This window comes from Sinocyclocheilus anshuiensis, unplaced genomic scaffold, assembly GCF_001515605.1.
Source record: "Sinocyclocheilus anshuiensis isolate Anshui unplaced genomic scaffold, SAMN03320099.WGS_v1.1 scaffold1312, whole genome shotgun sequence".
NCBI lineage: Eukaryota > Metazoa > Chordata > Actinopteri > Cypriniformes > Cyprinidae > Sinocyclocheilus > Sinocyclocheilus anshuiensis.
In genome coordinates this window covers 150,380-169,726 of record NW_015544237.1, presented here as the reverse complement: position 1 = coordinate 169,726, position 19,347 = coordinate 150,380, and the positions used below count along the sequence as shown (strand labels likewise).

Genomic DNA, 19,347 nt, shown 5'->3' with positions numbered 1-19,347 from the left:
AGAGTGTCTGACGCTGCAGTGAGTCTCTTCATTCATTCACACAAACCACTGCTTTTCTGATCAACTTTTTAGAGGAACAAGTCAAAATGGTCGAGTTCAGAGATGCCCAAACCGTAAACATTTTGTAGCACATCATATCATTTCTAGCCTTTTTTTCTTTTGTTTATTTTTGCACTGAAATGTTTTGATTTTAAGCATTTAAATATTTTAAAATCTAACACTTTTCCATTTTTAATTATTTATTTTTGCATAACACATTTTAATATAATATAATATAATCCAGCATTTATTTCTGTCCCACAGCCCCCAGAGTTTGGGCACCTGTTGGTCCAGAGATCCTAAAAAATGGCTGACAATAAACTGAAACATAAAAAAATATTTAAGGAAATTAAAATTTGATGAAACTTTTTTTTTTTTTTTAATTATTTGATTTAATACATTTTAAAATAATATAACTGGAAATAATACAACATTTACATTTGGTCAAACCCTCAGTCAAGTTTGATTTTTGATATTTCTTATTATAAAGTTTGGGCTACTCTGGTCTAGCTGGTGTATCCATTCACAATATTAGTGAATGTGATTAATAAGAAGAAAATAATAATTATTATGATTATTATTAAACAATAATGTAATGCATTTTGATGTCATGTAAATTATATATATTTTATTTTTTATTTTTTATTATTATTTAATTATTTTTTTTTTTATAAATGGGCACGTCTGGTCTTGTTGGTATCCATCTAGAGATCCTAAAAAAAGGTTTGAAAACATGGTTTATTTAATCAAAATCTTGATTTTATATCTAGTCAAAATGGTCTAGTTGGTTCATCCTAAAATTGCATTATGCTTCATTTTTCATAGTTTTGTATAATTGATTATTTTCTTTATTAACTACATATTTTTATTATGTCATTAAAGCACTGGAGTGACTTTGTTTTAAAATATAAAATAAATGAAAAACTTTGTCTGCCAAATTGAAGTTGTAGATGTTCATGATTGTGAGTCAAAGTCTCTTAAAATGTTTTTTTTAAGCACATGGTCATATTAGGATAATTTCATAACATTTACCATACAAACATTCATGGAGCTAGTCACAAAAATAAATAAATTACCATGCAAATTAAGTTTGAAAACATGGTTCATTTAATAAAAATCTTGAAACAAAGATTTTTAAGAACCCTTTTTTACATATATATATATATATATATATATATATATATATATATGTTTATTTATTTATATATATATTTTTTTTTATGTATATATAACAAACAGGCAGAAATTCTTGCAAAAATGTATAAAATATTTTTTTTTTTTACCAATTATTATGTATTTTTATTATGTTATTAAAGCACTGGACTAGCTATGTTTTAAAATATAAAATATTTAAGTAAATTCGTGTCTGTCAGAATGTAGCTGTTAGATGTTCATGATAATCAATATTTAGATCTTTTCTGACACAAGAAAGTGTTACATTGTAACAAAATTATAAAGATATTTTCATGATGTTAACAATTTAAACGTTCATGATATTTGATACATTTGTGACCCTGGAGCACAAAAGCAGTGTTAAGTCGCTGGGGTATATTTGTAGCAATAGCCAACAATACATTGTATGGGTCAAAATTATAGATTTTTCTTTTATGCCAAAAATCATTAGGATATTAAGTAAAGATCATGTTCCATGAAGATATTTTGTAAATTTCCTACTGTAAATATATCAAAACTTAATTTTTGATTAGTAACATGCATTGCTAAGAACTTCATTTAAAGATGATTTTCTCAATATTTAGATTTTTTTTGCACCCTCAGATTCCAGGTTTTCAAATATCGTCCTCCTATCCTAACAAACCATACATCAATGGAAAGCTTATTTATTCAGCTTTCAGCTGATGCATAAATCTCAATTTCACAAAATTGACCTTTATGACTGGTTTTGTGCTCCAGGGTCACGTATATATAAAAGAACAAAAAAGTGCCATGAAAATCAAGTTTGAAGATCATGTTTATTTGATAAATGTTGATGAAGCAGGAGTTTTTGTCATGTATTTTAGTGTGTGATCGTGCTCTGAATGGCGTTTCTTCTCTCAGTTATCAGGATCCTGCGTTCTTCGAGGAGTGCAAACAGGAGTATCTCAGAGAGAAACGCGAATACGAACAGACCGGGATTCCAGCCAAGAACAGAAAGCAGAAGCTTCCCACCAGCATGTGATGAACGTGATGAAGAACACTGCAGCGAGGATGAGGATGAGGAGGAGGATGGACCATGAAAGTCATTTCTGCTCGTTTTTGGAGACGCTGTTGTCTCTGATGGATGTTTTCTGTATCTGTTGCATTGCTGTGGTTTATATTCATGATTAGCTCTTATAAATCATCACTAGTCTAATAAGAATTCATAGAGAATGTTTCTGAATCACATCAGATGTGTATCGTCCCACCGACCCCCGGGACTTGCTGCCACAGAACCTGCTGTTTGTTTGTTTGTTTTAAAATCCATAGCTCCGAGTTATTCATGATGCTCGTGTTCAGATGATTTTCACTCAGTTTGTGCTTCAGATTCAGGAAGTTGTTCAATCAGAACCTCCTGGAATGATCGTTCAGCTGCTGTAATTCAGTGGCTGTAATTGTTTGTAGCACTGTAGCAACATTTTTTAAAAATGCTAAATGTAATATAAATAACTGGTGATATTGTGTACTATTAATAAAATATTTTAAATTATATATAACAAAAAGCTTGGGGTCAGTAATGTCTTTAAAAACTCTCTTCTGCTCACCAAGGCTGCATTTATTTGATCAAAAATACAGTAAAAATTGTGAAATATTATTAGAATGTAAAACAGCTGTTTTCTATGTGAATATCTGTTAAACTGTAATTTATTTCTGTGATGCGCAGCTGTATTTTCAGCATCATTACTCCAGTCTTCAGTGTCACATGATCTTCAGAAATCATTCTAATATGCTGATTATTAGAAACATTTCTGATTATTATCAATGTTGAAAACAGTTGTGCTGCACAATATTTTTTTTACAAGAAAAATTCTATCACTCAAAAATCAAAACCCTTTGAAAATGGGATAGTTTGTTAGAGCTAACGGTCATAAGAGCATCAGATACAATTTATATTCATCCTTCAAATGCAAAGTTACAATAATTACAGAATGTATCATCACAGAATCACATCTCAACCCTCCACGGATACAGCAACGTTACATCAGACCTTTTAACCATTAGACTTGAGCAAAAAAAATGTTCACATAAATTCGTTTATTGAATATTTACACATTTTCAGGATTGATGATCCTAAAAAATAATCTACTGTACATTGCATTTGGTTCTCAGATCTGTTGCAGTAGAGCCGAACGTGTTTCATGTCAAATCAAACTTCAAAACGTATCCAGAAACACAAAACCTCCAGCGAGCATTAGATCAAGCGCTGTGGTCACATGATCAAACGGGCAAATCTCAGCTTTTAAAGGGATAGTGCACCCAAAAATGTAAATTCTGTCATTAAGCGGAAGCGAAGAAAATGTTGAATATAGTTGCTATTCCCATCGCTTCGGGAAATTAACCAGTGGAGTAACGTTCTACTTCCATGATGCTTTCACTGCCTTTCTGGGCCTTCGAAGTGAAAGTTGCTCAGGCTGTCAGTGGAGGGACAGAAACTTCGGATTTCATTAAAATATCTTCAATTGTGTTCCGAGGAGAGTAAATAATTACAGAATTTTCATTTTAGGGTGAACTATCGGCACAAGATAACCTTCAATACCAGTTGTTTCTCAAAGTGGAACCTGTAGACTATTCTAAGTTTTATATACACATACAATAGATTTTTCATCAGCTTTGTGCTTCACATTTCTTTAAACAGGACAGAACGCAGTTGGTATCAAGACAAAACATTTTACTGTGATCTGTGACAAACACTCGTCCGTCATTAGAAACACCGACTACTTGTGTCTCTGTACATTATTAATGCCGTTTGTCTCAGATTTTGGCCATATATATATTTTTTTTTTTACAAACATCTTTGAAAGATTCATCAGTGCACGTTATTCTAAAGAAAAAAAAACATTACAATCATTAATCAACACAAAAGATTTAAAAGAAAGCCTTTCATAACCAGATCCATTGATTCCTGATGGATAAAATCGTATCTTCTTAATGAATACTCGTCAGATTAGAGAAGTAAAATGGCATGTTTCATGTTGACTTTAAACAGGGCTTCAGTTTCTGATTCTTCGAGAATTGCAAGAATCTTAAATATAGCAATTAAGGAGCCAAACACAACAAAATGAGGCAAATGAGGAGCTAAGCAAGGCATTTAAAGATGACTTTAGCCAAAATGGTTGGCTAAATCAAATGCACTCACTAGTAATATGATGCAATGGTTTATCGCTTTTGACCAATAGGTGGCGCTGTTGTCAAATTGATGTGGTGAGGTCAGTGTGAGGTGACAAATACACACATACAGTTTGGTGTCAATATGTCAAAGCTTTGCAGAGATACAGCCTCAGATGCAGTATGGCAGCGTGTTTGCTGTCATCAAATTTGTTGATGCGTTAAACAAAAACCGTTTTGTCTATCGACACAAAATTCATAACTTTTTGTCGGCATGGTCTGAAGATGATCTGAGTCAAATTTGGTAAAAATCGGACCAATGGTCCAGGAGGAGTTTGGCTATTAGCATTTTTAAAAATTTAATTCAGATTTTTTACCACAAAGTGGCACTGCCCCAAAACTTTTTGAGTATCTTCAGGGTGTGGTGTCAAAGATGCATACCAAGTTTTGTGATTTTACGACAAAACTGACTAAATTAAAAATGGCCAACTCCCAAAATAGCTAATGTGGTGTATCATTTGACTCAGTTTGTCATTACCAAATTGAAAATGAACAGTTTTGTGATTTTTGGACAAATTGTTCAAAAATAACCATTTGTCATATCTCCTGACCACTAGGTGGCGCTGTGCCGAAACTGTACAGGTATTCTCAAGTCATGGTTGTTATAACACACACCATGTTTGATCTCAATACGCTAAAGCGTTGCAGAGATAAAGCCTCACTTCCATTTTGGCATGCTCTTTGACAAATTTGTTTGCGCGTTATTCAAGAAAAGTTTGACTAATCAACTTGAATTCCATAACTTTTTGTCGGCATGGTCTGAAGATGATCCGAGTCAAATTTCCTGAAAATTGGAGCAACAGCCTAGGAGCAATTCAAAAAGAAGCAAGTTTTTCGAAAAATTCAAAATGGCAGGAAAATTTTCATGATGGAAAATGACATCATAGGGTGCCATCGAATCAGCATGAGCCGAGTAATTTTGTTTGTTAAAGGAATTCTGAATTTTTTAGAGAAATTTTGAAAAGAATTTTGCTTTTGCTAGACTTTACGGTTCAAAAGTTATTAGCATAAACATGAGTGCAAATTTGAGCTGTTGGTGACGCTATAGGGTTTGAGACTCCAAATTTGCTATGGTTAATGTTGAGACTGTCTTCTATCTGTGTGCCAAATTTCATCCCTTTCTCGCAAGCGGTTCTGTGGGCTGCCATAGACTCAAGAGCAGAGGAAGAAAACTAACGGATACAGTAAGTTCTCTGCCCCTAAAAAAAGTCGATCATTTACTATAGAAAGACTTTTTAATATGCAAATTTTCAGGTTGACTGCGAGACCCCGTTTAAAGCAAAATAACTTGCACAAACAAACCCGCTGCCCACAGATCAGCTCATTTATTGACTAAATCTAAACACTAAAACTTTGTTTCCCCTGATTTGGGGTTTGAACAGCTGTATGGGTATAAAAACATGACAGATGTGTTTCTAAAGAAAAATCCTTCGAGGAGTGCGTGAACTACTAAAACATTCCCCTTACACGTTCATAATACGAGACAGGATCCGTCACGGTTAATAGAATCGACTCGAGATGAACACAAGCCTATAGGATATAATGAATCACAAATATACGTCAGGAACGTGTCCATTCCAGCGTCCGGCTCTCGGGTGTTTGGTGTCCCGTGTGGGTTTCTCCGTCCCAGTCTGCTCGAGGTATTTGCTCATCCGGGATCATCCAGACAGGGACGTGTGTGTTAAGGCAGGTAAGGTGTGGCGTGGCGGGAGCGTGACTCAGTGCGGTTGGGCCCAGTCGCCGGCGGGGCTCTTGGGCTTGGTTTGGTCCCAGAACAGGGCGTCGCTTGGACGGGGAGTGCTGGGGAAGGACCAGGAGCTGTCGTCCAGCGAGCTCATGCGCAGAGTGGGATTGAGCCGCACGCCGGGGCTGCCCAGCGGAGCCGGACGAGGGACGGCCCAAGGGTCCTTCAGGCAGTTCTCCTGCAGGCCGTCTGGAGTCGAGGGCAGCGGAGGCGCGCTGGGAGGACGAGGGACGCTGCTCTTCTGCACGTCGTCCAGGCACTGCACTGGAACAGTTGAAGCAGCTGAAACCGACAGCCTCTGGATTTATTACACACCTCAGAAACTCCCACAAACACACTACAGCTACAAAACATGCTGTCTACTGAGTGCACTCACAACAGCCTGACTCACTAAATTAATTAATTTTATCTACATTTATTTATTTAATCTATAATTACTATTATATATTATGAGCCTTATTTTATATACATAATAGAAAATAATAGATTACATGAATGAATTAATGAATAAATAGTCTTTTTTATTATAAATTATTTTATATGTATACTATATGAGAAAATAATAGATTATGTAAATTAAAAAATAGCTTGCAAAATCCTAAAAACATTCAATTTCTTGTCTTTTTTTTTTTTAGCTGGGATGAAATGATGTAGATCTGTTTGTGAGACTCACCTGGCTATAAAGTTTGAACTCAAACCAGATCACCAGAGAGAGCGAGCACTATTTTTACCAGCACAGATGGCGAGTGCAGTAACATAAACAAGCCATGCATTAGTGCTCCTCGGGGATGCACAGATTCACACACATCACTAACCACTTCTCATCTCAAGAAACAACGAGGGGCTCATTTGAAAACTGATTATGTCGTTGACCTCTCAGAGGAATACATGGGCTATATCTTAAAGAAAAGACATATTTCCTCACACGCTGCTGCCGCCAGCTCATGATTTGCTGAAATACACATGGAGCTCTTCCTCATTTTTAACACTCATTCTAATTTGCACCTTTTGCTTCTCCTCTGCGACACACAGGGAATACTGACAATCCCAGACAGACGAGAACCACAGCAACACACACACACACGCACACACACACGCACTCACACACGCACTCACACACGCACTCACACACGCACTCACACACGCACTCACACACGCACTCACACACGCACTCACACACGCACTCACACACGCACTCACACACGCACTCACACACGCACTCACACACGCACTCACACACGCACTCACACACGCACTCACACACGCACTCACACACGCACTCACACACGCACTCACACACGCACTCACACACGCACTCACACACGCACTCACACACGCACTCACACACGCACTCACACACGCACTCACACACGCACTCACACACGCACTCACACACGCACTCACACACGCACTCACACACGCACTCACACACGCACTCACACACGCACTCACACACGCACTCACACACGCACTCACACACGCACTCACACACGCACTCACACACGCACTCACACACGCACTCACACACGCACTCACACACGCACTCACGCGCTCACAGTCACACACACACACTCACACTCACACTCACACACACACACACACACAGACCACGCACACACACACTCACACACACGCACACACGACACACTCACACGACACACTCACACATTCACAGTCACACACACACACAGTAATATAAAGCGCTGATGATTCACACCTGAGCTGACATGACCTCAGATCCCAATCTACGACAGCAGACAACACATCTTTCAACTGCATATGCATGTGCAGAATTAATAGATACAGTAGCAGAAATAATTATTCTTTTAATTCTAATTATTCTTATAAAAAAAAAAGTGTTCAAATAGCATTTGTATGTGATGTATGTCAAGAGAAGCTCTCTATATCATCCTGCCTGATATTTTTCATCCTTTTAATGACATATTAAATACACTACTATATAAAAGTTAGGAATAATTGAAGATTTTTAAAAAATATTTTGGAAAGAAGATGCTGATTTGCTGCTCAAGAAACATTATTATTGAATGATTTCTGAAGATCATGTGACACTGAAGACTGGAGTAATGATGCTGAAAATACAGCTTTGATCACAGAAATAAATTACATTTTAACAGATATTCACATAGAAAACAGCTGTTTTAGATTCTAATAATATTTTACAATTTTTACTGTATTTTTTATCAAATAAATGCAGCCTTGGTGAGCAGAAGAGACTTCTTAAAAAAAAAACATCTTAATTATTCCAAACTTCTGACAGGTAGTGTATATATTATGCATTTACTCTCAAATAAGCATTTATTTATAAGCCCAATATAACAATATTTTTTACTAAAACATTTTAATAGATGAAAAATGGCACAAAGGCACTTTCATGATGATGCAACCACTGAAATCTACTGAATTAATGACATACTATGCAAATTAAATTAATCAAATTAATATTGAGAAAAGCCGCCAAATGAATATCACTCAAAAACACATGTCCTTGAATAGACAAAAAGAGCCTTTATCCGTGCATTTAAATGCAAATCTAATGTACAGCTTGACTGTAACGTAAGTCACTATGAATCAGAGCGGCTGCTGAATGCTTGCATGCAAATACAGTCACAGCTGCGAGTATGATGGATTATTTTTGTTTCTGCTGTTGGTTTTTTGGCTTTATGTTGACTGAACATTTTTAATACTTCACCCAAACTCATTTACTCAGCCTACTGTTGGACTTTTATCATTTTCTTTCTACTGTGCAACACAAAAGCACACAAACCAGCACCAAATAAACGTGGACAGTGATTTATACTCTCAAGCACCAAAAAGGACAAAAAAGAACCACGCTAAATAATATAATACTATAGTAATGATAAAATAAGTGTTGGAGCGACTTGAGGATGGAGAAAGAATAGTTACTATTGAGTGAACTATACATTTTTATATTTAATAACATGAATTAATAATTACAGAAACTTATTTCTGCTACAGAATAAAAATAATAATAAATCATAAAGAGTTTATATCTCACAATTTTCACCCAGAAATGCAAGATAAACTCTCTCTTAATTCTCACACTTGTGACTACAATTGTATGAAAAAAGCTGCAATTACCTTTTTTATTTTTTTATTTCTGCAAGATAAATATACAGAATTGCAAGATGTAAACTCACAATTACAATTTCATAACTTACAATTGCGAGATACAAACTCACAATTATAAGAAGAAATGTCTGAACTGTGAGATACAATGTTGCAATTAGCTGTTATTTTTATTCGGTGGCAAAAAAAAAAAAAAAAAAAAAAGTTACATATAAACTGAGCTTTGATGTCCAAATTGTGAGATACAAACTTGCAATTGCGATAAAAAAAACTTTTCTTTCTTTTATGAGAAATATGAGACAAAAAGTCACAGCTTCCTTTTTATTCTGTGGCAGAAACAATACAGAAAAAAAAAAACAATTGCGAGAAAAAAAGTAAGAACCGTGAGATCTAAACTCACAACTACACTACCGCTCAAAAGTTTGGGATCAGTAAGATTTGTAATGTTTTTAAAGAAGTCTCTCCTGCTCATCAAGGCTGCATTTATTTGATTAAAAATACAGAAAAAAAACAGTAATCTTGCAAAATGTTATTACAATATAAAATAATGATTTCTATTTTAATATCTGTTAAACTGTAATTTATTTGTGATGCAAAGCTGTATTTTCAGCATCATTACTCCAGTATAAAGCGTCACATGATCTTCAGAAATCAGTATAACGTGCTGATTTATTATTAGAATTATCAATGTTTTTTTTTTAAAACTGCGATAATTTTTCAGGATTCTTTGATGAATAAAAAGTTAAAAAGAACCGATGAATAAAAAGTTAAAAAAGAACAGCATTTATTCAAAATATGAATCTTTTCTAACAATATAAATCTTTGCTATCACTTCTTATCAATTTAACACATCCTTGCTGAATAAAAGTTTTAATTTCTTTTAAAAAAAGAAAGAATAAATATTTACTGACCCCAAACTTTTGAACGGTAGTGTATATTGTTAGAAAATATTTATATTTTAAATAAATGCTCTTCTTTTTTAACTTTTTATTCATCAAAGAATCCTGAAAAAAGTATCACAAAAGTTCCAAAACAATATGAAGCAGCAACAGTTTCCAGCACTGATAATAAATCAGCATATTAGAATGATTTCTGATGATCGTGAAACACTGAAGACTGGAGAAATGATGCTGAAAATACAGCTGCGCATCACAGGAATAAATTAGATTTTAATGTATATTAAAATAGAAAAATGTTATTTTACATCACAATAATATTTCACAATATTACTGTTTTTCCGGTATTTTTAATCAAATAAATGCAGCCTTGATGAGCAGAAGAGACTTCTGCAAAAAACATAAAAAATCGCTCTGATCCCAAACTTTTGAGCGGTAGTGTACCATTCTATATTTTTATTCTGTGGCATAAAGCTTCCATAAATAACAGCTGTTAAGGTCTTATTCTTATGCACGAGGGTGAACTCACCTCTTCTGAAGACAGGCGGCGCTGGTCTCTCTCTCATCTTCTTCACCAGCTCTGACTGTGACTGAACGACTGACTGCAAATGGGACACTTCACTGAGGACGTCCCGATACGACTGAACGATGGCCATCGTCCTAAACACAGCACACAACATATACATCACATCAGAATCACTTTTATTAATAACACTCATCTTTATGCTTTTTAATTTCCACTGTTGTTAATGTGACAGCATGCATGTGTATATCAGGGTTATTTTTTGTCATTTTGTCTCTATAGTTTTTATTATTTTTTATTTCAGTTTGAGCTATTTAGCATATTTTACTCTACATGTGAAATATTTAAGAAATGTGTCTTCACTATGAAAATGCTTAGAACTATAGAAAGGGAAAAAATTTTAATATTTCCTGTCATCTCCATAATTGTGGGAACCTGCGGCTTGATTTACATTAGTGAAAACAATGTGTCCATTATGTGATGTTAAATGTCATTTCATTGATCATCTCATAGCTGTTACAATCACTCCCTCTAGTGGACGCCTGCAGTACAGACTCACAGACTCACAGATACACACACTCACAGACACACACACTCACAGACACACACACTCACACACACACACTCACAGACACACTCAGACACACACGCACACTCACAGACACACACGCACACACTCACACACACACGCACTCACAGACGTACACACTCACAGACACAGACACACACAGACACACACTCACACACACACACACTCACACACACACTCACACACACACACACACACACACACACACACACACACACACACACACACACACACACACACACACACACACACACACTCACAGACACACACGCACACACTCACACACACACACGCACACACACACACGCTCACAGACGTACACTCAGACACAGACAGACAGACACACACAGACACACACAGACACACACAGACACAGACAGACACTCACACACACTCACACTCACACTCAAACAGACACACTCACACACACACACACAATCAGAGAAAACTAATGTCATAAATACCTGAAGTCTGTCAGAGCTTCAAGAGACTGATCATCATCAACTACACAGTTTTCAGAGACATCCTGAGAAGAGAAGATCATGAGAGAAACACACATTATATTTTATTTAAATATTAAATTGTATACATAAAATAAAAGTTATAAAAATATTAACTATATTATTTTATATATAAATATAATCCACTTATCTACAATTTATTTTTATTATATAATAAATTGTACACATAAAATAAATACATAAATTTATTAAATAATTTTTAAATAATAAATTCTATATATACAATAAAAAGATATAAGTAAATGTATATATGTAAACATTCTATATCTATATTTATATATATATTACATACTATATACACACACATATATATATATATATATATATATGTGTGTGTGTGTGTGTGTGTGTGTGTGCGCATATTTATGTACAACTTGTTCTATTTTATTTCAATAAAGCATTACACATTAAATTCAGCATGTGACGTGACTTACACTGTTTGAGCTACAAACATGAACAACACTTTTCATCACACAGCTTGTTGATGAGACAAACTTTGATGTTGGCATGACAAAAACCTGCTCTGAAAGTTTGATCAGCCACAAGCAGCACAGGTGTAACAGAGATGTAGCACAGACGTTGCGCAGGTGTAGCGCAAGTGTAATACGGGTGCAGCACAGGTGTAGCACGGGTGTAACAGGTGTAGTGCAGATATAATGCAGGTGTAGGGCAGGTGTACTGTAGTGCGGTTGTAGCGCAGGTGTAACGGGGTTGTGGTGTGGGTGCAGCGCAGATGTAGGGCACGTGTAGCACAGATGTAGCAAGGGTGTAGTGCATGTGTAGGGCAGATGTAGCGTGGGTGTACTGCGGTTGTAGCGCAGGTGTAGCGGGGGTTTGGTGTGGGTGTAGTGCACATGTAGCACAGATGTAGCAAGGGTGTAGGGCAGATGTAACGGGGATGTAACGCAGGTGTAGGGCTGATATAGTGCAGATGTAGCACAGGTGTAGTGCAGGTGTAGAGCAGATGTAGTGCAGGTGTAGAGCACGTGTAGCACAGGTGTAATGCAGCTGTAGCGGGGTGTAGTGCAGGTGTAGCGGCGATGTAGCGGGGGTGTAGTGCAGGTGTAGTGCAGATGTAGCGGGGGTGTAGTGCAAGTGTAGGGCAGATATAGTGCAAATGTAGCACAGGTGTAGTGCAGATGTAGCACAGGTGTAGTGCACATGAAGCGCAGATGTAGTGCACATGTAGAGCAGATGTAGTGCAGATGTAGCAGGGGTGTAGTGCAGGTGTAGGGCAGATATAGTGCAGGTGTAGTGCAGATGTAGAGGGGGTGTAGCGCAGGTTTTGGGCAGATATAGTGCAGGTATAGTGCAGATGTAGCGGGGGTGTAGTGCAGGTGTTGAGGAGATGTAGTGGGGGTGTAGCGCAGGTGTAGGGCAGATATAGTGCAGATGTAGCGGAGGTGTAGTGCAGGTGTAGGGCAGATATAGTGCAGGTGTAGTGCAGATGTACTGGGGGTGTAGCGCAGGTGTAGGGCAGCTATAGTGCAGGTGTAGTGCAGATGTAGCAGGGGTGTAGTGCAGGTGTAGGGCAGATATAGTGCAGGTGTAGTGCAGATGTAGCGGGGTGTAGCGCGGGTGTAGGGCAGACATAGTGCAGGTGTAGTGCAGATGTAGCGGGGGTGTAGTGCAGGTATAGGGCAGATATAGTGCAGGTGTAGTGCAGGTGTAATGCAGATGTAGCGGGGTGTAGGGCAGATATAGTGCAGATGTAGCGGGGGTGTAGTGCAGGTGTAGGGCAGATATAGTGCAGGTGTAGTGCAGATGTAGCAGGAGTGTAGCGCAGGTGTAGGGCAGATATAGTGCAGGTGTAGTGCAGATATAGCGGGGATGTAGCGCAGGTGTAGGGCAGGTGTAATGCAGATGTAGCGGGGGTGTAGCGCAGGTGTAGGGCAGATGTAGTGCAGATGTAGCGGGGGTGTAGTGAAGGTGTAGTGCAGATGTAGCGGGGGTGTAGTGCAGGTGTAGGGCAGACATAGTGCAGATGTAATGCAGATGTAGCGGGGGTGTAGGGCAGATATAGTGCAGATGTAGTGGGGGTGTAGTGCAGGTGTAGGGCAGATATAGTGCAGGTGTAGTGCAGATGTAGCGGGGGTGTAGTGAAGGTGTAGCGCGAGTGTAGTGCAGGTGTAGTGCAGATGTAGCGGGGGTGTAGTGAAGGTGTAGGGCAGATATAGTGCGGGTGTAGTGCAGATGTAGCGGGGATGTAGCGCAGATATAGTGCAGATGTAGCGGGGGTGTAGCGAGGATGTAGCACGTGTGTAACAAGTCTAGCGCAGAGGTTGCGACGCACCTGTCCGGCCCTGCAGAGCTTGTGCAGCGCGTCATTCTCTATCTGTAAGCGGTCCAGCTGCTCCTGCAGAGAGTGGATCTTCATTTCACTGCTGCGTTTGTCCACCTGCCAGTAATCTGCCGTATCAGTCAGACTCTTCATCACTGACAGGAGAAAAACAACTGTTGAACTACAATATTCAACGCAACAGGCCATACTGAATATTCATGATATACTATATATTAATAATTTGTTCACATCATCACAGCCTCAATTCATATTTGATTTTAACTTGTTTTAGTAAAAATATATTTGTATTAATATTGCCGTTTGTATGCAGTTATGCTACAATGAAAATGATTAAATATTCTTGTGTTCATTTACTGAGAAACAGTGCGGAAAACATTACTTAAACTAGGTTTTTACTGTATGCTAGTAATATGTAATATATTACTATTTAACATTTCAACAATATAATATTTCATAACTAAGCATGTAAGAATATTATTAATTTAATATTATAATATTTAATAAAATAATTTACTATGAATTTACTTATAAACAGTGCAAAAAACAACTTATTTTAATTTGATTTTTACTGTATTTTATTAATCATATTTAATACTTTACTAGTAATTTTTTTTAAATATAGAAATAATTGATTAATTTAACAACATAATATAAGAATTTACTAGTAACTTTTAATAATTTAACCGTATAATAATTTAATAATTCAACAATATAATAATATTTTATCCTATAACATACTTTAATATTATTTTATACTTTAATAGTACTCAATTCAATATATTTATTTTTAATAAGAGAGTGCAGAAAACGTTTTTACTGATTTTACTCGAATATTAGAATAATATTATATAATAATAGAATATTTACTAGTAACATTTAATCATATAAAAATAATGTCATAATTCAACAATATCATAACATTTAATATTTTACTAGTAACATTTGATAATTTACAAATATAATGTATTATTTGTGACCCTGGAGCACAAAACCTGGAATCTGAGGGTGCACACACGTCACAGCAGGAATAAACAGCTTTTAGTGAATAATTCATGAAAATGCTTTAACAAAAAAAAAATCAAGCTTCACATTTCTCTGTTTTTAACCCTTGTGATCACTGGCTGCAGACTTTTATTGTAAATGTGTTAAAAAAAACAAAACAAACAAACAATGACAGAAAATATGCCTTAATTATTTTAACTTAATATTTCAGAATTTTTCACTTTTATAATATTTTACTAATACAATTTAATAATATAAAAATAATGTGATAATTCAACAATATAATATATAAAATTTTAATAGTGATATTTAGTAATTTTGCATAATAAAAGCAATTTAAAAATGTAACAATATAGTAATATTTAATAGTTTACTAGTAAGATTTAATAATATAACAATGTAATAATTCAACAATATAATTGCAACATTTAATATTTTACTAGTAAGATTGAATAATTTAATATAATAAAAATAATTTAACAATTCAACAATATAATGTTTAATATTTTACTAGTGGCATTTAATAATTTAATATAATAAAAGTACTTTAATAATTCAGCAATATAATGTTTAATATTTTACTAGTGGCATTTAATAATTTAATATAATAAAAGTACTTTAATAATTCAGCAATATAATGTTTAATATTTTACTAGTGGCATTTAATAATTTAATATAATAAAAGTACTTTAATAATTCAGCAATATAATGTTTAATATTTTACTAGTGGCATTTAATAATTTAATATAATAAAACTACTTTAATAATTCAACAATATAGTAATATTAAATATTTTACTAGTAACATTTAATAATATAAAAATGTAACAATTCAACAATATTTAATATTGCACTAGTAAGATTTAATAATTTAATATAATAAAAATTATTTAATTCAACAATATAATATTTAATGTTTTACTAGTGACATTTAATAATTTAACATAATAAAAGTACTTTAATAATTCAGCAATATAGTAATATTTAATATTTCACTAGTAACATTTAATAATATAACAATGTAATGATTAAATATATTATTTAATATTTTACTAGAAACATTTAACAATCTAACATAATAAAAATCATAATCAAATAATATTATACTATTTTATATTTTACTAGTGACATTTAATAATTTTATATAATAAAAGTAATTTGACAAAATAATAATAATTTAATTAAATAACATAATATTTAATATTTTACTAGTGACATTTAATAATTAAATTTATTAATTTATTTATGTTTTAACGCCATATCAGCAACAATGGATATATTAATGGAAACATTAACAATATCATTTTAATACATCATTTACTTTAATAATTGAATAATAATATAATAATAGTTTAATAATAGAACAATACATGTAATATTTTACTAGTAACATAAATTATAATAGTATAATAAGAATTATTTAATAACACTTTTTTATTTTAATAATGTAACAATAGTTAATAATATAATATTTAATGTTTTAATAGTAATAATAATATTGAAAATAATATTTAATTTAATGATGTACATTAATTTAATAATACTATCATTTTTCATTATTTAATAAGGCAAAAAAGGTTAAAAAAAAAAACTAATAGTTATGGCCTTAGTTACCCAGCTGATTGATTACATTGATAATTGCAAACTTTTAGTTTTCTAAAATGTTAGGTTTAAATATGCAAATGAGTCATTGTTTAATTAAATATGCACTAATTTGCATACATTTCTAGTACAAAAATCACAATTCTTGTTTTCTAATTTATTTTTTTGACATATTAGAGTAAAAAGTGTTTACAGAGGGAATTTTGGGTACCTAATTTTTGTCAAAAATGCTTAGAACGGACAGAAAACACTATATTTTCACAGTTTTTGGGGGGAATAAAATGTTGTATATAATCAAGCAAATTATACAGGAACAAATCCCTCTGTAAAACCCGTCAGGATACAGACTATAGGAATAAAAATGTACAGTTTGGTGTGTGTAAGTGCTGCTGAAGTGGAGATTTATGGCTCAGTGCAGGAGAAACAACTAAAACATGTATTGTAATTGAAATCTATTGACACAAACAGATAAAGTGCTCTAAAAGAAACTCTTTCCACTAGTCTGAAAAACCAAAAAGCATTATATTTAACAGGTGCATGAAAAACCAGTGTTTCCGCCTGCAGTGTCTACACTTCACGTCTGTCTGGTTTGAAGCCCTGTGATGTGAGTTTGTGCTAGACTTGCTCACAAAGCTTGAGAGTAAGACCTTGTCCTCCAGCTGCTTGACTCTCCGGCGCAGCAGGCCGTTCTCCTTCTCCGTGTCTCGGAGTCTCTTCTTGATGTCCTCGTAGGCGGTGACCAGAGCGAAGTGAGACGCCACCGACTCGTCTCCGGCGCACGCGGACACGGGGCTCTCGGGCGAGACGTACGCCGTCTCATGCTTCAGGATACAGATATCATCATCCAGCGCTGGAGACTCCATAGCAAACACATCTGAACACACCAGAGCCAACACACACACTTCACACAGCCTGAAACGGTACCATATTCAAATAAAACTGATATGTCACCCTGGACTTAACACAGGGACGCATTTGAGCAATTATGTGTAGGTCTCATGTTACGCCATTTATTTGTATCACTTTTTATGTTTTTTTTAATGTTTTTCTGACGTGTGAGCTCTATTTTATGCATGAACGTTGCTATGAAATGCATTATAATTATAATGATTGCCCATCAATATAGAAAGTTCTCCATTTTTGTGATCACTGGCTCCACAGACTTTTATTACAAATGTGTCAACTTTTGCTTATTTTAACTTGATTTTTACAATTTTCTAATTCGATTTCAACTGTATAATATTTTACTAGTAACGTTTAATAACATTAAAAAAAAAATCAAAAATATTTAATATGTTACTGGTGATATTTAGAGTAACTTTGCATAATAAAAGTAATTTAATAATTCAACAATATAGTACTATTTAATATTGACATTTAATAATATAAAACAATGTCATAATTCAACAATGTGAGAGTATAGATAGCTTTGGCTGTTATTGTGAGAATTAATAATTATGTGTACTACTATTTTGTTTATTTAGTGACAGAAAGTTTTAAAAATGTAATGCACAACAAAAAACTATTAACTAATTATTTTATAATTATTATTATTATTATAGTGCACCAATATAGACAGCTGTGGCTGTTATTGACAGATCAAATTAATAATTATTTGTACTATTATTTTGTTTATTTAGTGACAGAAAGTTTTAAATATTTAATGCACAACAGAAAACCATTAATTAATTATTATTTTATAATTATTATAAAGATTATTATTATTATAGTGCACCAATATACACAGCTGTGGCTGTTATTGATAGAGCATATTAATAATTATTTGTACTATTATTTTAAAAATCAATCAAATAATCAGTCACAATTATTTCTACAGAACATTAACAAAAACAACAATAATAATAATTATTAATAAATAATAATAAATGCTAATAACAAAAAATATATATAAATGATAAAATTACATAAAAAATATAAATAAATTATTATTATTATTATTATGAACACATTAGTTTGGCTGTGCCAAATGTTATAAAATGTCTGATTTTTAAAATGTAGTCTATAATAAAAACACTTTTTTCCTAATATATCAATTTTATAATGCTTAATATATTAAATAAATTCCAGCATACAGTAATATATTGCACTGTATAGCAGCGTGAAACCAATGAAACATAAATAATAAAATTGATATAGTGCAATATATTATAAGATAATCTGAATTATGTCGGAGCTGTTATCACACAGATGGAACAGAAAGCAGCTTTGAAGCAACATGACAACAATTCTAAAACAGCAGATGAGAATAAAGCTACGACAAATGCAAATAACACCCAGAAAAACATTAATAACCAAAGTATGAGAGCATAAAGAGCATAACATCAAACCCGAGCGAGGAGCTCGAGCTGTGTTTACATCCCTGCGCTGCTTTCTGGAGATGCTAGAGATGAAATATGAGAGAAATATGAGAGAGAGCCAGACACACACTCACCGGAGAGCAGTCAGTGTGCAGAATAAAGCATGACAGAGAGCAGAAACACGAGTCTGGGAGATCTGACCACACAACCGCTGAAGAAACCCAAACAGACACAAACACAAACCCTCTACAGGAAGTGACTCTCGCTCTCCGCGAGCTGGACTTCCGGCGGAAACAGACGCGGCTGCTGCACGCCTGCCTCGTTAGTTTGACCGTAGACACACTA

At 34.4% G+C, this 19,347-nt stretch overlaps 2 protein-coding genes and 1 long non-coding RNA gene across 4 annotated transcripts in view; 2 read left to right on the top strand and 1 right to left on the bottom strand.

Annotated features, from left to right (window-relative positions):
• Positions 1 to 2,690, top strand: part of LOC107697583 (COX assembly mitochondrial protein homolog) — a 7,570-nt gene extending 4,880 nt beyond the window's left edge. For both annotated transcript variants that reach the window (XM_016498384.1, XM_016498383.1), the window contains 2 exons: positions 1 to 18; positions 2,095 to 2,690. In XM_016498384.1, coding sequence (XP_016353870.1) covers positions 1 to 18; positions 2,095 to 2,215 — 139 coding nt within the window. In that variant the 3' untranslated portion in view covers positions 2,216 to 2,690. The remainder of the gene's footprint in view (positions 19 to 2,094) is intronic.
• A 1,765-nt stretch (positions 2,691 to 4,455) lies between these two features.
• Positions 4,456 to 19,239, bottom strand: LOC107697570 (5-azacytidine-induced protein 2-like). Its single transcript, XM_016498369.1, has 6 exons — positions 19,137 to 19,239; positions 17,196 to 17,558; positions 14,073 to 14,215; positions 11,723 to 11,784; positions 10,676 to 10,806; positions 4,456 to 6,424 (listed from the first exon to the last, which is right to left on the bottom strand). Exons 2-6 carry the CDS (start codon positions 17,545 to 17,547, stop codon positions 6,117 to 6,119), a joined length of 996 nt encoding a protein of 331 aa, XP_016353855.1. The 5' UTR covers positions 17,548 to 17,558; positions 19,137 to 19,239; the 3' UTR covers positions 4,456 to 6,116.
• LOC107697591 (uncharacterized) lies at positions 13,005 to 13,667 on the top strand. Its single transcript, XR_001635219.1, has 3 exons — positions 13,005 to 13,061; positions 13,511 to 13,587; positions 13,643 to 13,667. It is a non-coding gene; the product is annotated as an uncharacterized LOC107697591 (long non-coding RNA).
• Positions 19,240 to 19,347: the final 108 nt, after the last annotated feature.